This window comes from Bos taurus, chromosome 4, assembly GCF_002263795.3.
Source record: "Bos taurus isolate L1 Dominette 01449 registration number 42190680 breed Hereford chromosome 4, ARS-UCD2.0, whole genome shotgun sequence".
In the NCBI taxonomy this organism is placed as follows: domain Eukaryota; kingdom Metazoa; phylum Chordata; class Mammalia; order Artiodactyla; family Bovidae; genus Bos; species Bos taurus.
In genome coordinates, this window is record NC_037331.1 from 49,579,587 (window position 1) to 49,607,459 (window position 27,873).

The 27,873-nt window shown below is 36.1% G+C and overlaps 1 protein-coding gene across 5 annotated transcripts in view; it reads right to left on the reverse strand.

Annotated features, from left to right (window-relative positions):
• Positions 1-8,460: 8,460 nt before the first annotated feature.
• The window catches only part of PNPLA8 (patatin like phospholipase domain containing 8), a 50,363-nt gene continuing 30,950 nt past the window's right edge, over positions 8,461-27,873 (reverse strand). For all 5 annotated transcript variants that reach the window (XM_005205445.4, XM_005205444.5, XM_059885859.1 and 2 more), the window contains 5 exons: positions 27,144-27,315; positions 23,335-23,392; positions 20,818-21,012; positions 14,094-14,289; positions 8,461-10,252 (listed from right to left, as the gene is read on the reverse strand). In XM_005205445.4, the coding sequence (XP_005205502.2) occupies positions 9,978-10,252; positions 14,094-14,289; positions 20,818-21,012; positions 23,335-23,392; positions 27,144-27,315 (896 nt within the window). In that variant the 3' untranslated portion in view covers positions 8,461-9,977. The remainder of the gene's footprint in view (positions 10,253-14,093; positions 14,290-20,817; positions 21,013-23,334; positions 23,393-27,143; positions 27,316-27,873) is intronic.

The following is a 27,873-nucleotide window of genomic DNA, read 5'->3' on the forward strand; positions in this document are numbered from 1 at the left end:
AGCAAGAGTGCAGTGCTTAGTCATTCAGTCATGTCCGATTCTTTGCGAGCCCATGGACTGTAGCCAAGAAAGAGTGCTGCTGCTGCTGCTACTAAGTCGCCTCATTCATTCGTGTCTGACTCCGTGCGACCCCATAGACAGAAGCCCACCAGGCTCCCCTGTCCCTGGGATTCTCCAGGAAACAACACAAGTGGGTTGCCATTTCCTTCTCCAATGCATGAAAGTGAAAAGTGAAAGTGAAGTCGTTCAGTCGTGTCCGACTCTTAGCGACCCCATGGACTGCAGCCCACCAGGCTCCTCCGCCCATGGGATTTTCCAGGCAAGGGTACTGGAGTGGGGTGCCATTGCCTTCTCCGAGAAAGAGTGCTACCAAGTCATAATTGTTAACTATTTTATTCTTCTATAAGATGAGCATAGTTATCTTAGTCTGATCCTTGAAAATTGTCTAAAAATATAAATCAGGTATTAAAAGTGATGTACGAGAATAAAATACATGAAGGGATAGTAAGGTGTTTGTTATTTTAGATAAATAATTTAAGAAAGACAGCTATCCACCCATGTCCACATTATGATCGATAACTTCCCACTTATAATGAAAAGGTTCTTTGTTTTCTCTTTGGGGAAAGATACAGAGCCCAAACTTAATAGCAGGCAAGAAATGTAAGACTTTTCTCATCACCACCATCATCATCTCAGTACTAATATAAAATAAGGATAATGACAGTACCTTGGTCTGAAGATTACATAGCAATAAATGTTAGCTACGACTATTACTGGGTCTCAACCATTTTGCCATGTAATCTGTTTACAATCAATCAAACTGAAATCTTTAAAATACAACTCACCATATATATTGTCTAGAGGTAAGGAATTAATCCTTATTATAATTTTTCATCATGAATGTGAATCAACATTACAGTCAATACTTCAAAAGACTCAATTAATAATATGTATCTGTGGAGTATAATGAATATGTGAATTGACTTGCATCAGTTGAATAAAGGTTATAATGAATAAGGCAATCAGTCTGACTCTTGCGAGACACACATTTATCAAACCCCTGGACCAGCACATGAAAACACTTTCGTTCAGGGCCATCTGTACTCTATGAATCCTATTTCGCATGGTGGATAGCTCTGCCAGGAACAGAACAAACTGCTTTTTAATGTGATCTCCCTCCTTCCTGTCACGACAGAGTAACCGCCACAGATTTGGTCCAAAAAGTAAGATTAAGTGAACAGTTCAGTTGTATTTAAACTTGGCAAAAAAAAAAAGAACAAGTGAACAAGGGGCAATGAATGCACAAAGAATTCCTCTTGAGATGGAATCCAAATGGAATTTTACAAATATGCACCTTAACTCTGGGCAAAGTATACCCTCAATTTCTTGTGGAATAAATACATCATTTCTATTCTGAAGATAAGCAGCTCATGGTTCTGAAAGGGAGCGATATTGGTATTTTGGGTGGAAGAGTTCATTGAGAGGTTGACCTGTCCATTGTATATGTAACATTTACCGTCTCTGACTCCTGGGAGACTAAAGGGCAGTAGTTCCCCCGACAATCTCCCCTCACTGTCTCAGATTTTCAAATCCTTCCAGGGAGAAGGGTAATACCACTCCTAGTAGATAACCACTGTGGTATACAAGGACTCAGAAAGTATTCACACAATTAGATGTTAGAATTATACTTCACTGATTAAACTTAAGAGTTTACAGATTCAGTTTAGTAAACAGGATCTGAAATCTCTTCACAACGTTTCACAAAATGACATTCTAGGGAAGACGTATAGAAGAATCATGGTTTAGAAAATGGGTTCATCTGCCACTTCCTAGCCGGGATATCTTGGGAAACATTTTCTTACTAAAGGATAATTATGCTATTCACTTCACAGGCTTACATGTGAGTATTAAATGTGTTAAATAATACATGCAACCTGCTTAGCTCAGCTCCTGGAACTTAGCAAACACTCAAATGTCATGGCTGTAATACATAAAGGGAGCAAAGAGGAAATTTATGCATTTAATAGCTGTCATTCACAAGGAGCACAAATCTGTCAGAATAACACACATTGGATGAACAAAGGTAAATTATGGCAGCATTAAAAATAACTAAAAAATAAATCAAGTGGCCAATTTCTGCTACTAGAAATGTCTTATCTGTTGTCCTGCTAACTGGTAAAAGAAAACTAAAAAAGTATACACTTGCATAAACTCACAAAGCCTGAGATGAGCTTTCATGTTAATTGTTTTTAATTATTTTAATTGGAGGCTAATTACAATACTGTGGTGTCCATACATTGTCATGCATCAGCCACAGGTGTACATGTGTCCCCCATCCTGAAGCTCCCCTCCTTTCTCCCTCCCCACCCCATCCCTCTGGGTTGTCCCAGTGCACCAACCAGCTTTGAGTGCTGTTTCATGCATCGAACTTGGACTGATCTATTTCACATATACACGTTTCAAAGCTATTCTCTCAAATCACCCCACCCTCACCTTCTCCCACAGAGTCTAAAGTTTGTTTTTATATCTGCGTCTCTTCTATCTTGCATAGAAGATCGTCACCATCTTTCTAAATTCCATATATATGCACTAATACACTGTATTGATGTTTTTCTTTCTGACTTACTTCATTCTGTATAATAGGCTCCAGTTTCATCCACCTCGTCAGAACTGACTCAAATGCATTCTTTTTAATAGCTGAGTAATATTCCATTGTGTATATGTACCACATCTTCCTTATCCATTTGTCTGTAGATGGACATCTAGGTTGCTTCCATGTCCTAGCTATTGTAAACAGTGCTGAGATGAACATTGGGGTACACATGTCTCTTTCAATTCTGGTTTCCTTGGTGTGTATGCCCAGCAGTGGGATTACTGGGTTGTGTGGCAGTTTTGTTTTTTAAGGAAATCTCCACTGTTCTCCATAGTGGCTGTACTAGTTTGCATTCCCACCAACAGTGTGAGAGGGTTCCCTTTTCTCCGCACCCTCTCCAGCATTTATAGTTTGCAGTCTTTTTGATAGACTTTTTGAGTCTGACTGGCATGAGGTGGTACCTCATTGTGGTTTTGATTTGCATTTCTCTGATGAGTGATGTTGAGCATCTTTTCATGTGTTTGTTAGCCATCTGTATGTCTTCTTTGGAGAAATGTTTGCTTAGTTCTCTGGCCCATTTTTTGACTGGGTTGTTTATTTTTCAGGTATTGAGATGCATGAGCTGTTTGTATATTTTGAGATTAATTGACAGGTGCTTTGTTTGCTTTTATTTTCTCCCATTCTGAGGGCTGTCTTTTCATCTTCCTTGTATTTTTCTTCATTGTGCAAAAGCTTTTAAGTTTAATTAGGTCTCATTTAGTTTTGCTTTTATTTCCATTACTCTGGGAGTTGGGTCATAGAGGATCTTGCTGTGATTTATGTCAGAGAGTGTTTTGCCTATGTTTTCCTCTAGGAGTTTTATAGTTTCTGGTCTTACATTTCGATCTTTAATCCATTTTGAGTTTATTTTTGTGTATGGTGTTATAAAGTGTTCTAGTTTCATTACAGGTGGTTGACCAGTTTACCCAGCATCACTTGTTAAAGAGATTGTCTTTTCTCCATTGTATATTTTTGCCTCCTTTGTCAAAGGTAAGGTGTCCAAAGGTGAATGGATTTATCTCTGAGCTTTCTATTTTGTTCCTTTGTTTTATACTTCTGTCTTTGTGCCAGTACCATTAAGTCTTGATGACTGTAGCTTTGTAGTATAGTCTTAAGTCAGGCAGGTTGATTCCTCCAGTTCCATTTTTCTTTCTCAAGACTGCTTTGGCTATTTGAGGATTTTTGTATTTCCATACAAATTGTGAAATTATTTGTTCTAGTTCTGTGAAAAATACTGTTGGTAGCTTGATAGGAATTGCACTGAATCTATAGATTGTTTTGGGTAGTATACTCATTTTCACTATATTGATTCTTCCAATCCATGAACATGGTATATATCTCTGTCTATTTGTGTCATCTTTGATTTCTTTCATCAGTGTTTTATCATTTTCTATATATAGGTCTTTTGTTTCTTTAGGTAGATTTATTCATAAGTATTTTATTCTTTTCGTTGCAATGGTGACTGAGATTTTTTCCTTAATTTCTCTTTCTGTTTTCTCAGTGTATAGGAATGCAAGGGATTTCTGTGTATTAATTTTATATCCTGCACATGTTGATTGTTTTGAGCCACTGTTTAAATTCATCACTGGCTCCTGTTCTAACTAAATACATTTCAGGAACTTCTACACTTGAGAGCTTGTAATTGCTTAGCCTATGTAAAAGGATTTTCTTTCATTAGTTAGTATCAACACAGAAATCTACAAAGAAGAAATATGAAAAGGAAAGGAAGCTAACTCCTTAACTCTAAATCTAATGAATATCTTAAGCATCTACTGCACTGATCTTCTCTAAAGTAGTTTATAATTCCTGTTTTTACTGATTGAGACTAAACACTAATCCAACTAATTTAATCAGAAATAAATTCAAAATATTTTACATAAGAATAAGGAAAGACAAAATGTTAAAATCTAACTCAGTAACTTACCAGTTACTGAGCACCTGCAACAATAAAATATCATCTAATTCAGAATTAGATCTGATCTTTCTCAATCAATATTATTTCCAGAGATTTAGATCCCTTACACCAGTTAATTCTGTATAAGAATTAACTGCAATATTTAGTATATATACATATTGCCAAACAATTGGAATTGTACACTTAAAAATACTTAGAAATAAATTCTACAAAAGGTGTACAGGATATATACACTGACAACTACAAAACACTACTTAGAAAAAAAATTTTAATCTAAATAAAATGGAGATAGTCCATGTTCATTGTATACTTCAAAGGACAGACACAATTGATCAATACTGTTAATATGTCCATTCCCTCAGCTTAATACATTCAAAGCAATCCCTATCAGAATTTCAGCTGTGTGTGCGTGTGTGTATACATGTGCTCTAACAAAATGATTCTAAAATTTATGTGAAAATGCAAACGGACTAGAAAAAACAAAATAAGTTTGAAAAAGCGTAAGTTGAAAGAATTCTACCGTCTGATTTTAAAACTTACATATGGCTATAGTAACAGGACACTATGGTACTAGTAGAAAATTAACATATAGGTCAATGGGACAGAAAAGAGAGTCTAGAAATCAACCCACAAATATAAGGATAGCAGATTTCTGATAAAAGAACAAAGACAAATCAGTGGTGAAAGGGTTTTTTTAAAACAAATGACGCTGGTGGTGGTGGTGGTGGTGGTGGTGTAGTCACTAAGTTGCGTCCGACTCTTAAAACCCCATGTACTGTAGCCTGTCAGGCTCCTCTGTCCATGGGATTCTCCAAGCAAGAATACTGGAGTGGGTTGCCATTTCCTTCTCCAGGGGATCTTCTCAACCTGGTGGCTCAGAGGTAAAGAATCTGCCTGCAATGTGGGAGACCTGTGTTTGATCCCTGGATATGAAGATCCCCTTGGAGAAGGGAATGGCACCCCACTCCAGTATTCTTGCCTGGAAAATTCCACAGAGGAGCCTGGCGGGCTATAGTCTAGGGCGTCACAGAAACGGACATGACTGAGCGACTAACAAATGATGCTGGCACAACTATTATCCTTATGCAAAAGAGAGAAAGAGAGATTTGACTTATTCACACCATATAGGTTTCCCAGGTGGCTCAGTGGTAAGGAATCCGCCTGCCAATGCAGGAGACATGGGTTCCATCCCTGGGTCAGGAAGATACCCTGGAGAAGGAAATGTCAACCCACTCCAGTATTCCTACCTGGAGAATTCCATGGATAGAGGAGCCTGGTGGGCTACAGTTTCCACAGGGTTGTAAAGAGTTGGACATGACTGAGTGACTGAACACACATGCACATATCATATACAAAATTAACTCAAAAGAATAAATTGATAACCTGACCATCAAAATTAAAAACTCATATGCATACTTAAAAGACACTACTGAAAATATGAAAAGGCAAGCCACTCACTGGGAGATACATATTATCTGGCAAGAGACTTGCATCTAGAATATAAAGAACTTTTGCACAACTCAATAACAAGAAAATAAACTATTTAAAAATGGGCAAAAGAGTTGAATGGATATTTCATCAAAGAAGACATACAAATAACTAATAAATACCTCAAAAGATACTCAACATCAATCGCTACTGGAAGTGTTAGTCACTCAGTCGTGTCCGAATCTTTGCAACCCCATGGACTGTAATGAGAAAGAGCCAACTACTGTTATGCTACAGCCTGGAAAAATCTCAGCAACATGCTAAGTGAAAAGAAAACAGATGCAAAAGATTATATACTATTTGATCCCATTTATAGGAAATATCCAGAAACAGTAACTCTACACAGACAGAAAGCACATCACTGGTTGTCTGGAGCAGGGGACAGGAGTAGGCAATGGCTATAAACAAGCATGAGGCAAGATCTGTGGATGATGGCATTGCTCTAAAACTGGACTATTTGATGGTTAGCATGAGGCAAGATCTGTGGATGACGGCACTGCTCTAAAACTGGACTATTTGATGGTTGCACAACTCTATAAATCTACTACAAAGTGCTGAACACTTGCAGTGGATAGCTTTTTTGGTATGGAAATTACACCTCAATCAAGCTATAAAAAATGGAGGAGAAAAAGATACTTCACGTGAAAGCAGGAATGATCCAATATGGGTGATGTAAAGGGTGGAGTCAATCTTGAAACAAAGATGTCAGTTAATAAATATTTGCACAATCAATAATAAAATTTGAACGTGGCTACTTCCCTGGTGGCTCAGAGGTTAAAGCGTCTGCCTGGAATGCAGGAGACCTGGGTTTGATCCCTGGGTCAGGAAGATCCCCTGGAGAAGGAAATGGCAACCCACTCCAGTACTCTTGCCTGCAGAATCCCATGGAGGGAGGAGCCTGGTAGGCTACAGCCCATGGGGTCGCAAAGAGTCGGACACAACTGAGCGACTTCACTTTCACTTGAGAGAAACAAAAAGTTCAAAACGTTTACGATTTTTCTCTTTACCTCACTTTTTAACTTTTTTTTTTTTTGGCATGTGTGACCTTAGTTCCTAAAATCCTGTGTAGTAAAGTGCTGGAAATATGGAGTTTTAACCACTGGACTGCAAGGGAAGCCCCTTAAAAAGTTACTTTTTTTTTTTTGCTATTATTAGGAATAATAGTAACAGTACCTCTTCCACAGGGATATAAATATAATGAGATAGTGGACATAAAGCTTTCAGCATAGTCTTTGGCATGTAAGTGCTAGATATTAGCTAGTAATAATCATAAAAATACTCACATTTCCTCTATAGATGTGAAAACACTTTAAACACATTTATGTTTCTCTACTTTCAGAGCTATGAAATTTCCCTTATGGTAAAAATGGAACTTTACTGGTTTATCTGTAAAACTACTGACAGTAGATACATTTTGGATTTTCAATCATTTTTCAACATGTAGCCACCTGCAAGGGACACATTGCTGTATTTTTAAAACATCAAAATAATTTTAAGAATGAGATATATTTATTAGCATGAATGAAAACTAGTTGATTTAAATAAATTAATCAAGAAGCATAAACTGTGTGCCAAAGACATCAGTTAAATCTTACGAGAATAAGTGATATGAATGAATAAGCAGGAATATCCTAATTTCTTCTAACTCATTTGATCACTGTTTACTTTTATAAATTATCACAGAATTATCGCATTGGAAGGAACCTAATTAGGCCATTAACTATCTTTAAAACATTCTTCTCAGAAAGAACTGATCGTACTTTAAAAATAGTCGAATAAAGAACCCATAACCTACCTGGTAGTGTGTCTTCATATTTCAGGACAGTATCCTTTTCTTCTGTTCTTTTCTGAAAAGAAATCCACTCTGCTTTTGGACAAAGCAAAGCACTGGCTTCATTGTAAAGTGAAGGTTATCTCGGGTGCATGACACAATTCTTCAGATAATCAGTTTCAAGTACAAATGGGGACAACTGAAAATGGGTGCACCACCCAACTGGTGTACCTTCTGTTGGTGAGAAAAGCAGCAGCAGCAAGGACAGAGACAGGGACATGGGAACTCTAGTGGTCCCAGTCCTTCAGTCATTAGCAGATTTACTCCAAGTGAAAGGAGAAGGCAGTGGTCAGAAACTGCTGGGCAGGACGCGGGGGTTGTGTCCCCTCAGACTGCATGCTCAGTATTCCTGACTTCCCTGCCTCTCAGAAGGTTCCTTTGTCACCTACCCTCTCCTGGATAAAGTGTGGCATGGGAGAGGGAGAGGTGCAGAGTGTAATTATAACCCCGGCCAGGCTCTCTCCACCGTAGCCTATACACAACTCTGCCCAAGGCACCATTTTTAATAATGGACATCAGCAGCAGCAAGTACAGAAGTGAAATATTACCAGCACAGCACTGATCACACAAATAAGAACAGAATTATCCAAAAAGGACTGAGCTACAATTTTTATTTTCTATATTTTTAAAGTAATTGATGAGTTGGATAATTTGTTACATTTTTTTTTTCTGAAACAGAGAATTCTTTGCTTCTTTGAAAAGAGCAGATATTTTACCTCTGTAGGACTGAAAATTCATTTTCACATCTCTTCTAATCTTTTGCTTCTACAATTGTAGAATTTTCTTTCCAGTTGCCCTAAGAGTAAATAAAATTTTACAGCTAGCTCTTCCCACTTTCCCAGAATAAAATATCTGAAGCCCAGAGAGGTTATCCACCCTCCTCCAAGTCAAAACAGAAGGACTGTGCATCGCAGCCCAAATTAGCATCCAGACTCTCAGCTCCCCTCGCATCTGTGAACCATGCCTCACTGGCTCTACGCAGCACTGATGCAAAGACACAGTAATGGGTTTAGCTCCAGTTTATGTAGAGAAAGCAAAGGACACTCACCTCTTTTCATTTTCCTTGACAAATCTAAACATGGTAAAGGATTTACATGGCACATAGATAACACAACAAAGATGAATTTGGTTAGCATAAACAATGATGCAAGTTGCTGTATATGTTATTAATCTCTGTGAAGTCTAGATGGTTAAAGGAGTTAAGATAAAACAAGCCTAACATTTTTTTAAAGCATACTGTTGACAAAGCTACAAAGAGATGACAGGCTACATTATAAATAGTAAATAATTTAAAAATGACATCAGCCTTTTAACAGATTATTTCTACAGTTTAGTTTTTGCTAATGATGGGGTATTTCCTCAGTAAATTCAAATAATTAATTTTATATGAGTGAATGATAAGCTAGAGCTAGAAAATTGACACACAGCATTATCTTGAAATTTTAGGGGGGAAAAGTGGTTGACTGGAACTTCACCTATCTTTCGGAACCAAACAACGTTGAAATAAACATATTTGGAATAGAAAACGGTATCTGGCTCTTTCATATTTCAAATGTAAAAGTCCCTTGATAGAGAGAATTTCATTTTTTTTCTGCATCTGTTTAGATCACATGACAATCGTGGGAGGCAATATTTGGATCATAGAATGTAGCTATCAAAAACCTAAGTAATGTTTAAAGTAATGAAGAAGAAATTAGTTTTTCCACATGAAAGAAAATCAATGATTAAATAAATTTAACATGATTATGGTGACTAAAGTAAAAATACCAAGTATAATGTGATAGTTTTCAGTTCTTGTTTGGCACATATATTAATAAATTTTCAAACATCAAACAATACAACATCGATATGTACTAAAACCAACTAATACAGTAAGATTCCTAAAGCACAGTTAATTATTAACATCATAAAAACCTAATTTCCATATGAATTGTGTAACCAAGTACACTCTCTCTGTACTGTGCAAGCTGGTCCAAACACTGTCTTTTCAGGATTCCCCAGAATTCAAGAGCATTTTGATGATAAGTCATGCTGAACCCCACGATTCCTTATTGAATTCTGTGGATCTTCTCTAACAGGCATTCAGTTAGGAGACTACACGCACACACTCATCACAATTTTGAAAAGAATGGAAGGCCTTCATACATGTCAGTTTTTAGTTTTATCCAATCATTAATTTTCTGCAGAGTTGTTTTTTCTTGACTTAATATTTTTGCAAGTTTTTTCATTTTTTCTTCATTTCTTTCTATGTACTTCAACCCTTCCAACTGCAGCTGATTCAGCTTTTCATTTCGACTTTCATCTAGAGGTATGTTTTCACACATAACAGGATTAAATCTAAAATAGGTGTCAGGAGGTAATAGACCATCAAGCATTACATGGACTTCTGTTAAAACAAAGAGAGGACAGAGCGAATTAAAAAATCAAGTTATTCTGCAATGATCTAATTTTATTTAAATTACCCTATTTTAGGCAAATCAGAAAGCCTTGCTTATTTTTCACATTCTAGCTAATTAACAGCAGAAGTAAAGAATTCATAATATTGAATATAATTATGAAATGAAATTCAATTCCTGATATATACCATATAATTCTGTTAAATTAGGATCCCAGCTCCAGGACTCTTCTGTTTTCGGTCATACTGTTAGCCACTGCTGAGATGCCTTTTCAACCTTCCTTTTGTTGTTTTTTAATTTCCTGAGATCATCTTTATTAAGGTATAATTTATATACAGTAAGGTTAATAAATTTTAAATGTCTAAACTGCCAGGTTTTGACAATGGTATACACTTGTTTGATCACAACCACCACGACACAGAATATTGTCCATCACCCCAAAAGCTTCTTCATGCCTCTTTATGGTTGATTCCTCCCGTATCTTTTGCCTTTTCTAGAATTTCATATAAACACACTTACAAATATATATATAGCTCTTCTGTGTCTGGTTATTGTTTCTACTCAGAAAAATGCTTTTGAAATGCATGTTGCAGTATGGATCAATAATTTCTTCCTTTTTATTGCTAAGTAGTAATTCAGTGTAGGGATATTACACAATTTGTTCTCTCTGGTCTGGGTCTGCTTCTCTTCAGTTTTCAGCTATGAGAAATAATCCTAAATCATTTTGTGGATATATGGTTCTATTTTTCCTGCATAAATACTCATGGATGAAACTGCTTGCTCATATGGTAAAAGTTTAATTATCTTATTAAGAACAACAACACTCTTTTCCAAATGGTTGCACCATTCTGCATGTCAACCATTAGGATTATCTGAGTCCCACTGTTCTTTATCTTTGCGAAGACTTGTTATTGTTGGTCTTATTTTTAATCATTTTAGAAGGTGTGTACTGGTATCTTGTGGTTTTAATATTCATTTCCCTAATGACTAATAATGGAGAAGGCAATGTCAACCCACTCCAGTACCCTTGCCTGGAAAACCCCATGGATGGAGGAGCCTGGTAGGCTATGGTCCATGGGGTTGCTAAGAGTCGGACACGACTGAGAGACTTCACTTTCACTTTTCACTTGCATGCATTGGAGAAGGAAATGGCAAACCCCTCCAGTGTTCTTGCCTGGAGAATCCCAGGGATGGAGAAGCCTGGTGGGCTGCTGTCTATGGGGTCGCACAGAGTCAGACACGACTGAAGCGACTTAGCAGCAATGACTACTAATGAAAAATCTTTCATGTACTTATCAGTCCCCTGTATATCTTCTTCAGTGAAGTGTCTGTTCAAATATTTTGGCCATTTTTTTCCATTGATTTTTTGTTTTGTTTTCATCTCTATATATTCCTTATATGAAATATTGGAAGTATTTTCTATATGTTTTGCATCTGATTGTACATTTGGTTCTGATGATGGACATATTTTACTAATATTTGACTTCAGCAGATAGCTTGTCTCTTATTAAAAGTGTCTTTTGAAGAACAAAATTTATAACTTAATGAAGTCTAATTTATCTATTTTTCCTCTTATGTACTATCAAAGACTCTTTACCTAACCCAACGTCATTAAGATTTTCTCCAGGGTATTTTAGAAGATTTGCAGTTTTAACTCTTATATTTAGATCTATGATCCATTTCAAGTTAGTTTTTATATATGGTGCCAAGGGTCAAGGTTCAGTTTTTTAAATACAGTTATCTAATTGTCCTGGTACTATTTGTTGAAAAGATTATCCTTTCCTCTTTGAGTTACCTTTGTCAAAAATCTTTTGAGCACACATGTCTGGATCAATTTCTGGATTATTAGGTACCACTGATCTAATGCAAACACCACCCTTGCTTAACTGTAGTTTTACAGCCTCGAAGTCAGAGGGTCTAAGTCCTCTAATTTTGTTCTTTTAGAAAACTGTTTTGGTTACTCTAGGTCCTTTGCATACCCATATGAATTTTACAGTTATCGTGTTAATCTCTACCCCACAGAAAGTCCGTTTTGACTTCTCTAGCAATTGCATGAAGTCTAAAACCAATCTGTGGTTTGCCAGCATAACAATACTGACATTTTGAATTCATGAGCACAGTTATCAATTACTTAGGCCTGCTTTAATTTCTCTCAGTAATGTTTTGTACTTTTTACCATCAGGTCTTGCATATAACTTTCAAAGGCAACTGCTGTTTTTATACATCAATAACTATCTAATACCAGCAATTACAAGTTTCACTCTAATTCTTCATTAACTAGAGTGTATGTGCACAAAGGCAGTATATTTCATATTTCTTAAACATTTCAAGTGAGCCAATAATGTGGTTTGCACAAGGTATACATAAAAGTATCACGAGACTGGGTGATCAAAGCTATCTTTTTCTAAGAAGACTGCTTATGGTAAGAATATTTATTGATTTCACAACAAAACTGTAGATAGTGAAAAATTCAGAATGTCACCTTTTCTTGGGTTCAAAGTGAAAGTGAAGTTGCTCAGTCGTGTCCGACTCTTTGCGACCCCATGGGCTGTAGCCTACCAGGTTCCTCCATCCATGGGATTTTCCAGGCAAGAATATTGGAGTGGGGTGCCCCTTCCTTCTCCAGGAGATCTTCCTGACCCAGTGATTGAACCCAGGTCTCCCGCATTGTAGGCAGACGCTTTACCGTCTGAGCCACCAGGGAAGTTTCTTGGGTTATCATTTAATAAATAAACGTTCTTAGTGGGAAGTTTAAGATGCTCATATAGGCTGATGACTCAGTCAGGAATAAGATAACAGAGAGAGAATAAGATTCAGAAGCAAGGGGCTGTTAAGTGGGAACAATTCTTTTTTACAAATTTAATAACAGATTTCATGTAGGACTTAAAAATAATATAGTAAAATAAGAAGCTCTAGACCTCAAAGGCCAAAATTAGAAAGTCAACAAATACTGACTGCCTACTATGTGCCAGGCATTGTAGTCAACACAGTTAGCTGGGTAAGTTTCTGCTTACATTCTGGTGGGATACAGAGATTAGAAAGTGAACAGAAAAGGGCTCTCAGGGAAAGTGACATCTGAGCAGAGACCAGAATGAGGTTAAGGGAGGGACTCGAGCACATACTGATATGTGGGTAAGGCCTTACAAACAAAAGACAGATATCTGAGGCAGGGCCTTCTTAGGAAGTTGAGGAACAGCAAGAATTCAAGTGTAGCTGGACACACTTTACAGAGGGGACACAGCTTGAGAGAAGGGGAAGAGATGCATTCAAAGGCTAGGTCTTCCAAGGCCTGGTGAATTTCAGTTAATGAGGCTTTGGGGTTTTGTTCTAAGTGTGATGGGAAGCCTAGAGGGTTTGGAACCAGATAAAGACATGATGCAATTTACATTTTAAAGGATCACTTGGGCTTTATTACAAAGGCTAGATTACAGGTGGGCAGCCAGAGTGGAAGTAAGGACTTATTCTGATTTGCCTCCATGTTATTAAATAATCCAGACGTACTCTGATTCTCTCCGTGTTATCCTGTGTTTATCTGAACCAACCTCTTTTTTCTTTTTCTTAAGAGTCTCCAACCAAGCCTTTTTGCTACTCCTGCCTCAGCTACTTCTCCAACTGTAAGGAGGCAAAGGTACCACTAGCTCCCACACAGAGAAGCTGCTACTGTAGAAATGAGTGAGGAGAAAGAGAAATGACAAAGACCTGCTCCCATGTGCTTCCTAAGCCTGCAATACAGACATAACAATGTACTTTTTGCAGTGAGCATCAGCACAGTCTACCAAAAACCGAATTCTAAAGGCAAAGTACATTAAGACAGCAAATAAACAGACTAACCTTCTGTGTCTGTAGCGCTGTTGATGACGTTGGACAGTTTGGTTTTTAGGCTCGTGTACGTCACGTTGTTTCTCACATCACTCTCGTAACGCCCAGTGCCCAGGGATACTATACACTCTAAGGGGACGTCTGGCCAAAGACATTTACACTCGTGCATTGCTAATGCGGAAGGGTTATTCAGGAGCAAACCTCCATCCTGCAAAATGTAAGTCAAACAAATATAGGAAGTAAATTTGAAGTGAAATTCTTTTTTACAAACGTGAAAACAAATTACATTTTCCACAGTTTGAAATTTACTCAATTAGGAAAACTGAACTATGTAATAAATTTAACAAATGATTTAAAAACAAGAGATTCCTTTAAAGTGAATTTATTTTATAAACTACAGCTACAAAAGAAGTCATATGAAAATTCACTGGCTCCATTGGCTTTATTAAACTTTCCTTTACTATTACGGAGGTTCTTTTTGAACTTTGGATTGCTCTGAATATTTTGTTCAAAATTACTCAAATGAACAGAATTACTTTTAAAGGTTTTTATTCTTGTTTAGTGGTTAATAGAGTCTATATAAAATCTGGCAAAAGAATTGTGGTTTTACCAAATAAATAAAGACCAGAACTTTCACAAATCCAATAAAACCAAATTGATTAAAGCAATTTAAGTTGAAATTTTATTAACAATACAATTTCAAAGTATCAACTTCATTTACTGCAGATATAACCTAAACAAAGTAGGCAAGCTTTATATTTCTAAGCATTATCAATAATCTACATTATTTTGAAGAATCTACAAGGAAAGAAAATAATTTTCTAAAAGTTTATAGCTGTTCAAAATTGAGTAGATATATCATGTGAGGTTTGCCAGGAATGGGATAAAACGAATGATGCCCATACCATACTCCACTTCTAATTCAGCAGAAAGCTATTTCTTTCATTAAATTATTTTTATCGTCAATTCTATATTTATACTCTGCAACTTCTAATCATTTGGCTATTTTAGATGAAACATTTCATTATCATAAAAACTATAAAGAAGGATAGTTCCATTGGACATGAAACAACAGACTGCTTTCAAATTGGGAAAGGAGTATGTCAAGGTTGTAATTGTTACCCTGCTTATTTAACTTATATGCAGAGCACATCATGTGAAATGCTGGGCTGTATGAAGCACAAGCTAGAATCAAGATTGCCAGGAGAAAAAACAATAACCTCAGATACACAGATGATACCACCCTTACGGAATAAAACAAAGAAAAACTAAAGAGCCTCCTGATGAAAATGAAAGAGGAGAGTAAAAAAGTTGCCTTAAAACTCAACATTCAGAAAACTAAGATCATGGCATCATGATCCCATCATTTCCTGGCAAACAGATGGGGAAACAATGGAAACAGGGAGTTTATTTTTTGGGGCTCCAAAATCACCACACATGGTGACTGCAGACATGAAATTAAAAGACACTTGCTTCTTGGAAGAAAAGCCGTGACCAACCTAGACTGCATATTAAGAAGCAGAGACATTACTTTGCCAACAAAGGTCCATCTAGTCAAAACTATGGTCTTTCTAGTAGTCATGTATGGATGTGAGAGAGGGACTATAAAGAAAGCTGAGCGCCAAAAAACTGATTCTTTTGAACTGTGGTGTTGGAGAAGACTCTTGAGAGTCCCTTGGACTGCAGGGAGATCAAACCAGTCAATCCTAAAGGAAATCAGTTCTGAATATTCACTGGAAGGACTGATGCTGAAACTCCAATACTTTGGCCACCTGATGAGAAGAACTGACCCACTGGAAAAGACCGATGCTGGGAAAGATTGAAAGTAGAAGGAGAAGGGGATGACAGAGGATGAGATGGTTGGATGGCACCACTGACTTAATGGATGTGAGTTTGAGCAAGCTCTGGGAATTGGTGATGGACAGGGAAGCCTGGCGTGCTGCAGTCCAAAGGGTTGCAAAGAGTCAGACATGACTGAGTGACTGAACTGATAAAGAAGGATTAAGAAAAGAGAAAAAGGGGATAAAAGAAAGGCAAACAAGGTTTAGCAAGAAGAGATAATAATAAAATTAATCCCCCATCAAAAGTTGCCAAGTTTTAGATGGTTTTAATAGCTTGCTTCAAAATTAAAATTTCTGTTCCTTAAACTTTACCTGATTTCCATCCAAAATAGTGCAGAAGCTGATATTTTTGGTATTCACTTCAGCCCAGTGGCAAGGCATACCACCCCTTAAGCCATTTACAGAGTTACTAGCCCACCCTTGTTAGATGAGAGCCTACTCGTGTTAGATGCCTTTTCTATCGGCAAGTCATTAGGCTAATGTAACGTTTATGGCATCTCCTGAAGCCTTTCCACCCACAGTATTCATACTCACATTTCCTTATTTATTGTGTACTTCATGTTTATCAGCCACTGCTTATTCTAAGCGCTGAGGTAAAACAGACTTGAAAAATAAACTTGTTAAGTAAATTGATACTTATCTTTTAGAGGTACACAGGATTGTGTTTTAACTGTATTACATCATGCATGTGCTTCTTAAAAAGCCTAATATCTGGATACTTTTTACTGCTTTTAATGTATATTTAATCATTTCACATCATAAATCAGAATTTATACTGGAAAATAACCGATGGACCATACAAATGAATGTCTCTTAATCAACTCATGTTTAGTTTTTTTTTTTTTAATTTTGGCCATGCAGCAAAGCTTAGGGGATCTCAGTTCCCTGACAAGGGACTGAACCTGGGTGATGGCAGTAAAATGCCAAATCTTAACTACCAGCGAACTCCCTAACAGGGTGTTTAAAAATTTGTCTTTTATTATGAAAAAAAATATATAACATGAATTTGGTCCTTTTAAGCATTTTTAAGGTTACAATTCAGTGGCATCAGTAACACTCAGAATGTTTTCCAAAACATTTTTATTACACCAAATAGGATCTGCAACCATTAAGCAAGGATTCCCCGTCCTCTCCATCCTATTTCTATCCTAATCAACTATTCATTCTTTATATGTAAACTCAGAAGACTTCTTTGTAAAGCCAATCCTGACAAAATAAATCACATTTTTTATACTACTTCTTAACTCTGTATATATTTTTATTATTGAATTTATCATCTCATGCTATAACTGTTTATCTTCTAGTTTTGAGTTATTTGATGATAAGATCCAGGAAACACAAACAATATATCAGCAATTATTAAAAACCTTCATATTCTTTATGGTTAACATAATGTCTGGCACCGAGTAAGCACTCTCAACATTTTATCTAGTTAAAATGAATACTGTTAGCTGTGGCCTGGCACAGGCATAATTTAGCATAGAAAATGCTAGGCAGGCTCTTTCTGCTTAAAACATCCTTTACTTGGAAGGTTTATATGAAATATCATAATTTGTTTTAGGTTAATGTATTCTGAGTTCTGAACCCAACGTTTTAAAATGTAAATAAGGACTAAAAGAAATAATATATTAGAATCTGCAGAAAAACCTTTAGTGCAAACTAATTTATCAGGATCTTTCCCCAAAGACAGTGAAAAAATGATTTAATTTTGGAGGAGGAGGTGGAAAGAGAGAAGCGATATGCATATGATCAACTTCATTAAACTGTACACATAAAATATCTGTAGCTGTTAGAAAGAGAGAAGGGATAATTTTGTAAAAAGTAATTATTTCAAGATAAATATGATGCTACTTGGGTTGGGGAGACAAATAATACATTAGAAGCTATTCAAGAAGAATTCTTCCTACTTTATAGTTTCCCAGGACATCTAATAAACCTCGCAATACTGTAATAACATTCATCTCTTTACAAAGACAAATGAAATCTACCCATCCACCAACTTGTGCTTCAGTGTTGGTCACTCAGTTGTGCCTGACTCTTTGCAACCCCATGGACTATGGGAAAAGCCTGCCAGACTTCTCTGCCCATAGAATTTTCCAGGCAGGAATACTGGAATGGGTTGCCATACCTTTTTCCTGGGGATCTTCCCAACTCAGGGATCGAACCCATGTCTTCTGCATTGCAGGCAGATTCTTTATAGTCTGAGCCACTACGGAAGTCCCATAATTTATAATTTATACTTTACCTGATTATAAAAAGGATATGAACTTACATTAAAACATATGTCAGACATGACAGTTAAAAAGACATGACAGTCTCATTTTAAAAATGAGACTAGAAATACTGAATATAATCATTCTAAGAGCTAAGGAGAAGAGGACTGTAATAAATAGTGAGTTATAGTTTTGGCAACTTTTAAAGAGTAGGAAGGGAACTTTGCTTGAATGTTTTCTTTGTTTAAGCACTTAAGATCATTCATATCTTAGAATACTCTAATCAGCCTTACATGGTGTCTTTGGAAGAGAAAAATATGCCATTTCTTCAAGTATACAGAAAGAAATATGGAATAAGGAAAATATTTGCTCAAATATGGTTTGCTTAGATTCTAGATTCTCTCAGAATATTCTTAAGTTAGATGTGCTAATCTTTCTGGAATCAAGTCATTGATTTACATGAAAGTATATTCTCTGCATATATGATTTTATGCATTATTTTTAAATTTTTTACAATTGAAAAACAGTTGATTTACAATATCATGTTAGTTTCAGGTGTGATGGAGGTGGTGGTGGTGTAATCGTTGTGTCTGCACAGCAATTCTTTTATATATATATGTATGTTTACGAAACTAAATATTTTCTTCTTCAGATTCTTTTCCCTCAGAGGTCATTACAAAATATTGAGCATATTTCTCTGCATAGTTACATGCTTTAAATAAAATTTATATAAATTATTTTAATCTGTAGACCAGCCTAAGTTCAAAGATTAAGGTCATCAAAATAAAAATTGGTTTGCATGGAAAGGAATATCACTAATCTGAAATGGAAAAAGAATTGCTGAATTATTTTAGTTTATGATTTGCATTCTATAGGACTAAATTAAATCTTAGAACTACTTCCTCTTAGATAAAGCATAAAGAGCAAACGAGAGAACTTCTTTTGGAGTCTGGGAATGTAGGGTCCTGAAACTTTCACTAGTATTTGGCATAACTGCAATTTTGTAGCATGACAAGTCTTCAAGTTGTAAGCTATAAACATTAACTATTACATTTCCGAATAAATTGTTATTTCTCCATTTATGACATGGTGAAAACACTATGGAATATGAAGAAGTCATTGTTACAGATGGCAACATATATATTAAAATCCAATTTTTATTTTGATCAGTAAATCTCGAAATAAAATGTCAGAACAAAGCTCTACAGCTAGCACTTTCTGCCCTGAGGGGGAGGAATAAAGCGAAGGAAAGCGAGAATGGGAAGTGCCTTACATAACTCTGCAATGACTGAGCTGACCAAGTAGGAAACAGTCTGCACTGACTCCAGAGACCAAAGAAACCGATTTAAATCTCTTAATTGCCAAGATTATAATATTACTTCTGGTAAGACAGAAAGAAAATGAGATAGCTGAATGTAACACTTATAATATATCTAAGCTGGTACATAAAGTTATAGAAGATGAATTTGATAACAATGTTTTAGATATTATAACATTAACACATATATAGATGCTATGCATTTATATAAAAACTATGAGTTTTTGAACAATATCTAAAATTTATTATCAAAATAAGTTTTCTTCTCAACTATATCTAAATACTGAGCCAGGCAGGAAAGTTAAGGTTATCGATTCCATCAAGGAATTTTAAGTGTAGTAGCATATAACAAACTAAGCATACATTGAAGTGAAGTGGCTCAGTCATGTCCGACTCTTTAAGCATACATTAAAACATATATTTTGGAAGTTATCAGCTCAAAACCTTTGTTGACTTTTTTATCACTGAGTATAAACTATGAGTTAAGATTTTCATAAATAGTGGGAAAACTTGACAGGGAAAATAATTTATGATAAAAGTCTCTGTCAAAGAAAAAGAATATATCATTCAACATTATAGAACAATGTTCAGCTTAACAGATCACTTATCCATAAATTTTAAAATAGTATAATTATAGACAGCACCCTAACTCCATCAATTAACAGCTGCAACCCTAGTCTGGTCACTTAATTTTTCTTAAGTTTTCAATTTCTCATTTGCAAAATGGACATCACTCTATCTGCATCCTAAGCTGCTGCTGCTGGTAAGTCGCTTCAGTCGTGTCCGACTCTGTGCGACCCCATAGACGGAAGCCCACCAGGCTCCCCTGTCCCTGGGATTCTCCAGGCAAGAACACTGGAGTGGGTTGCCATTTCCTTCTCCAGCATCATAAGCAGTCATAATTAAATGAGGAAATGCGTACAAAGGACATTATAGGTGTCTAGCACCTAACTAACCTACTGAATGTTTAGTATTACTATTTTATTACATCTCCTTCCAAATACATCCACCAAAACTGTTAACAGACTGCATTCTGCATTTTTCGGGACTGTTTCACTTTTAATTTTTATCACATCTGGAAAGCCAGTCACACATACTACTTCATTTTTCCATATTGTAAATGGTCATGAATCTCATTTCAGAAGATACAAACGCATCTTTCCTAAAATACACTCTCAAACCAGAGAGTATTGTTAATTTAAGAAAAACAAACAGCTAAAAATATCCTATTTTATTGCACACACATCTTTTGCCACATGGAGACATGAGGAGAGTTTCCCTGGTGCATCCCTCTAAGTTCAGTTGTAAGTGCCGACTCTTCAGTCATGTCAAGTTTTAGAAGACAAGCCACACAGTCAACTTACTTGATGGAGATCATTTCCTAACGCATATTCTGCAAAGTAGCCCGGAGCAGCGGATGAGGCTCTGATGGCCTGCCACATTTTATACTGACAGCCTCCCAAATAGTGAGAGTTGATTCCAGGAAAATGTCCATAGTTCCTGAACACAAAGGCTTTTGGCGTTATCCCTCTGTTCACTATGGTACTTACTGCAGCGACCTAGTCGATTAAAAAGTGGACAATACGCATTGTAAGCAGCAATATTTGGGACTGTAAAAATTAAATATTTAGTGGTATGAATGAACATTGTTCAACTGTACCTATCAAGGTAAAGTGTATAACATAACCCTAATGTTAAGCAAACAGAAGCAGATCCTTTTAAACAGGTTTTGTTTTGTTTTTTTTTTTTTTTTTAATGGGAAAACAGTAACAAGGGCTGGGACAATTTTGAGAAATGCATTATGAGAGAACAGTAATAAAAGATATTCTTTGACTGCGTGATTTGATTAGCTACTTAAAAAGAGATTCAAGAAGGCATAAATTTGCAGACCTTTATATGATACTGCAGTAGTAGCAACAAACAAAAACTAAAGATGAATAATACACTAATTTCCTATCACTTATAAATCAATCTTTGTTCCTGTGCTCTTTGAAAGCATTATGACTTTAGTAACTGAAACTCTAACACAATAAACTAATTCTCTAGGCTTTTTGATCATAGTAACTGGTGGCTGGGTTGTTTTTTTTTTTTTTTTAATTAAAAAAACTAATCTTTATCACCTAGGGTCTCAGATTTTATCAGTATCAGTTGAATTTATATAAAATGTGATGTATCTATTAATGACCTGCTATATGAACTTTAAGAAGCTGAATGGTACTGGTGAGGCCTAAGTTATTAGGGCTCTATGCCAAGTCCTGCAAGAGGCCTGTGTGCTTTGCTATTTTATAAACCAAAAGTCACATTCCAAGTTCCTGTGAGTGACCTAAGTGTGTCTGTAGGCCACTATGGATAAGAGTTGGCCATATACTAAAATCTAGAGTCTTTCCATTAACTGGTATACAGGCAGGCTCAATTACGAAAGGTGTGGGTGGTTGCCTCATTTATCAGGAGTGAATTACTTTTTGAGGTGGCTGCAGTTCCCTCACACCCACTCTTTTTTTTTTCTTTTTTAAAGTCTGGCAAGGCTCACATTTTAAGAACAAACAAGAAGCCCTGAAGACACAAGAGAACAAACAAGGGGTGTAGCATTCATCCTTGGGTCCTTTCCAACGAGCTACTGCATCTCATCATCAAGGCCTCACATGGTCTGAAGGAGCTATCCCTCTAACCTCATTGCACACGCTGCCCTTGGATCCCTAGGGTCCAATCTCTAGGGCCTGCATTTCTGGAAGGCTCCTCTTGTATAGACTGTTCCCTTTGCCAGGACTGCTCATCAGCCCTTACACTGAAACCTCAAAGTACATTTCCTTACAGCAGTCTTCCCTCAGGTCCTTGGTAAATACATGATTTCAGAGAACTGTTTTTGTGTTCCAAAGCACTTATTTCAGGAAAACTGCATCTCATTTGTGTGATCATTTGACTAATGCTTACTTTGCCCTACTGGACTGTAAACTCCATGTTGGCATTTACTTACTAATGTATCCAAAGTCCCCAGCACAGTGCTGACACATGGGGTACATAATTAATATCTAAAGAATGAACGAAAATGTGTGTAAGCGGGAGTGAAAGAGCAATAGAGAGAGTTGTATCTGATTTTTCATGGTTACAGCTTGTTATTCAAGAATAAATACAAGCTGCACAGGATTCCTAGGTACATAAACCCTTATTCCTTAATCAAATAATGAGTCTTAATACAGGACACAGAACTCAAGCAATACTCAGATCACAAAATAAATAAAAAGAGGAGCCATACCAAGACACATTCTAGTAACACTGACATTTTTAAAGGTTGGAATTCCATTTGTATATTAACCTAATATATACTCACGAGGCACATGAAGTTTCTTTAAAAAAATCTATGGGGGGAAATGCCACAGTTTCCCTTAAATCCCTAGATTAGATTAACCCTATAATAATTCTTTATCTTTAGTCCCAGTCTTTCACGTTCTTAAATTTTTGTTTTATTTTACTTGATACAGAAAAGCTCCATCATTCACATTCTGTATCTTCATAAAATGACCCAATATATAAGGAATCAATATAATCTATTAACAGCAGTTCCTAAGAAAACTTTTCCCTTAATGAAGGGCCTTCATAATATTCTATTCACCTGACCTTCAATTGCATATAGGTGTTATATATAAGTGAAGTTGCTCAGTCATGTCCAACTCTTTGCGACCCCATGGACTGTAGCCTACCAGGCTCCTCTGTCCATGGGATTTTCCAGGCAAGAGTACTGGAGTGGATTGCCATTTCCTTCTCCAGGGGATCTTCCCAACCCAGGGATCGAACCCGGGTCTCCCGCATTGTAGACAGACACTTTACCGTCTGAGCCACCAGGGAAGCCCATAGGTGTTATATTTAAGAGACTCTAAACTTACCTTAGGACACTTGGGGTTTCTTGCTGTTTCAATCATTAGTGAAGATCCCATCCTGTCCCTTTATTAAAGGAGAAGAATTAAATTATATCAAAATGATTTATTTCCCAATATCAGGGAACATACACTATGCAGCTCCTGTTATGTGGGACAAAAAGAAAAATCTCCTCTAGGAAGCTTACAATCCAACTAATGCACATAAAACAATACATAGCTACCTATTAACCTCCAATTCAAACTACAAGTATCTGCAATTCTGCAGGAGGTTGTGTGTCTGTGGGGAGGGGTCAATACAGGCTTTCTTATTTAGGAAAGATGGATGGAGGTATAGCTTGACAAGGACACCACTGGTGGCAAGAAAACACATTAAAAGCCAGAACATATACAGAGTAAAGGCACAGAGGCAGAACAAATTTGTTGTTTTCAGGGTCCTCCTGATAGGATAAATAGGAACTGTGCTGAAATAAGAGTGCTGAACTATGACAGGCTATATACAGAACAGTCTAAAAACCACATCAAGACAGACTTCAAACCTGTTTTAGCAATACAGAGCCTATGCCACCCCCCAAAAATGCTTTTTAAACCATCTGAACTGACATGTGAATTACTGCAACATTATAGGAATTACCCTTGGGCAGCAATTTTCACAACTCCATTACAAGGAAATTTTATTCAGTGCTGATTTTTTTTTCCAGACTTAAAAATTATGTATTTTTCCCCTGTACTAAATATAAAGAATGTTTTTTTTTTTCAACTTGCCTCAATAAGGAAAAATGCCTTTCTAACAACATTTTTTTCAAACAGTACTTACATTTCTCAACTAGATTATTAGTGAATTTCACATATTTACAAATTAGGTAGCAATATACCCTTTATTCGGAGAAGGCAATGGCACCCCACTCCATACTCTTGCCTGGAAAATCCCATGGATGGAGGAGCCTGGTAGGCTGCAGTCCATGGGGTCGCTAAGAGTCGGACATGACTGAGCGACTTCACTTTCACTTTTCACATTCATGCACTGGAGCAGGAAATGGCAACCCACTCCAGTGTTCTTGCCTGGAGAATCCCAGGGACAGGGGAGCCTGGTGGGCTGCCATCTATGGGGTCGCACAGAGTCAGACACGACTGAAGTGACTCAGAAGCAGCAGCAGCGTACCCTTATTATCTTTTATAAACACAATGTAAAATGCTTTCTATAAAGGACAAGATCTTTGTCTTCCCCAACCAGATCTGCATGTTTCTTCTGCATGAAGATCAAGGCAATTTTGTTCTCCTAAGGGTCTTTCACTTTATCTTCTCATAGAAATCTTCTGTAAAATTGTGACAGAGATCCTGGGAGTATGCTACTTTCACACTTTAAGCAAAGGTCACATTTATTTTTTTGTTTAAGGCTTAATTTTATAAAGAGCTAAAATGTTTTAGTGAATTGTTATGAATATAAATTTGAAGAGAAAATCGAAACATTAATTGTTTATTTTGGAGAAATGTTAAAATAAAATAAAACATTCCCAGATTCTACTGATGTTGTAATTAAAAAGTGTTCGTTAAGTAACACAAAATCATTATCCCAGGGAAAAAAGAATATAAATATGTTCTCAATAAACAATGAGAGGAAAAAAAAAAATGACTCAAAAGGCCACGGAATGGACATGGTAGAGCATTAACAGCAAGGCCTTCACTGAATTTTCCAATCTTCTCTTTCTCATTTCCATACACTTGTATGCAGTCCCTTTCCACACAGATCCTGGGTGTGAGTGCTTTTCCTGGGTGTGAGTGCTTTTGGTCAACAGGGCATCAGCAAACATGTCATTAAACTAAGGTTTGGTGAGTCCTCATGCTCTGTGCTTGCCCTGATGGAATTCTGAGACTGCCACAGTGGGATAAAGCCCAGGATGAGGAAGACCAGCTGTCCCGGCCATCTCAGCTGAGCTGCCCACTGGCTGCCAGCAGCCATGAGTGAGTTTAAACCACAGAATCATCAGACTTAATCATGACCTAAAAAAAACAAATTTAAACTTTAGGACTAGAAAATAATATAAAGATTTGCCTGATTTCGAGGTAGAAAACATTTTCTAAATATCAAAGTTCAAAATTAAAGGAAAAGATCTGACTACATGAAAATTTTAAGCTCACATTAAAAAATACTGTTAATTAAAAAGCACATTTTCAACATATCAACAAATGATTAGTACATTTATAATATAGTGCACAAAGCCCCAGTAGGAAAATGAGCAAGTACTACACTCTTGAAATCTGCACACTAAAAAGAAATTTTGAAAAAATGTTCAAATTTATCAATAACCAACGTGATGCCAACTGGAAATACCAGTTTAAAAACCTCTAAAACTGACAAAGTTTTAAAAATTAAAATGCTTGGTGTTAAGTATTTCATGAAATGGAAACACAAATTGATTCTGGTGGCTAAGCTGGGACAACTGATTTAAAGATCAATTCAGGTATACACATATATCTATCTTTAAAAGATTCTTAAAACATGTAAACTCTCTGGCCCAAAAAATTTCACCGAAGAAGTTTATCTTAAAATCATAACCAGAGATATAAGTAGAGATGCAGGGTATCCACCAAAACTTTATTTTAGGTGCAAAAATATCTGAAATATCCTCTTTTTTTCACTAGGAAATATGTTAAAAAACAGTACATCCATAAAATGGACTGTGAACAATCATTAAAACATGTCTCAAAAAATATCTAATGACACAGGAAACCAATAAAAATAAAATACTAAGTGAAAATGTACATGCATTATCATCCCAATTTTATAAATGGTATGAATACAAATGCATACTCACAACCTCACACACACATACACTTATTTATCTCTAAGAAATTCTAGAAAAATGTACATCACCATGTTAATAGTGATTTTGGTCTCTGCAGAACTATACATTTTCACTATTTTCTTTATATATTTTTGATTTCATATTTAATAATTACTTTAGAAAAATATCAGTATTGACCAAATAATTATGCCTCTTATAAACTGACCTACTGATATATTCTGAAGTGTGGGCAGAAATGTAAACTTTCCTACAACAGCACTATTCATAATTACAAAAAAATCAGAAACATAAAACATAAAATCATAAATCTTAACATTAGGTTAAGAAAATATGGCATCACCCTGCAGAATGCAGCCGAGTCTTTTTAAAAATATGTCAAGGGATTTTAATAAAGTTGAAAAAAGGGAAAAAGATAGAAAATTGTAATTACAATATAACTTCCACCATATAAAATATATATGAAAATATGTATCATCTAGGGGAAAAAATTAGAAAATATAAGGTCCTTGGCTCTGAATTTAAGACTGTGGGTGATTTTAAGTTTCTACTTTATGCTTATATTTTTAAAGTGAGTATAATGGCTTTACAGTATTTTGGGGAAAATGTTTAAAAATTATTAAATCTTTTAGAACAATATCTGTTAATGACTTGAGAAAGGCTAATACTACTATGCCTTTTTAAATAAGGCCGGTGAGCACCTGTGGATTCTGGTACCCTGAGAGTTCCTGGAACCAATATCCTGCAGATGCCTAGGGGAAACTGTTTGTGAAGGAGAAACAACAGGAGGCAAACGTGTCCTACACACAATGTTGTCGCAACTTTTAAAAAGGTGACTGCAATTTTTACATACCAATCTCACACATGTGAGCCCAACAAAGCAGTAAATAGAATACACTTCACCAAAATATTAACAGTGGTTATTTCTAATGAAGGAGATCAACAATTGAGTATTTACATTTTTCTGCTTTGTTTAAATACAAGACATTTTTTAAAAGAATAAATACAACTTACTTCAGGATGTTTTCCCATGTTTGACTGTCATAAAATGCATGGCTCCAACTCATTTTGACTGTTCCAACAATGACATTTTGTGAAAACACATCTGATCCTAATTTTCGATAAAGTTCCTCACATTCATCCAGGGGCATATGAAACAATCCCAACATGAAGGCTAATATAGCACCTGAAAGAAAGAATCTTTAGTTTTTATCAGCACGACCATTATAGTACTTATAAGACCTTCTGAGTCACAGACCTGGTTAAAATTATAGCTTTCATACTTTTTGACTGTATCACTTGAGACAAACCTCTTAACCTCCCAGAGCTCTCATCTTGTTCATCTATAAAATAAGGAAAATTACAATAACTAAAATTTATACATTATTGTAACACTGGGATAACACATGTAAATGGAATTACCAGGCCTCAATGAAGATTCAACAAATACTAACCACTGATGATAATTTTAAAATATATACAAAAGTGTTATTTTACATTAAATAACATATAATTAAGATGCTGTGGTAGGTAATGTCCTTTCTAATCTTAATTCCTTAGTTTTAATCACAGAATACAGTATATTTGACAACTTATCAATTCATTAATATAATTACACCTTCATGTTGGTCCCAGGAACTCACATAACAAAGAAATTAGGTCTCTGGGATGTCTTTTTAAACAGCTGATTTAATACCCTAGCTGCAACTGATATCACACACTGCCATCTAGTGTACCGAACTGG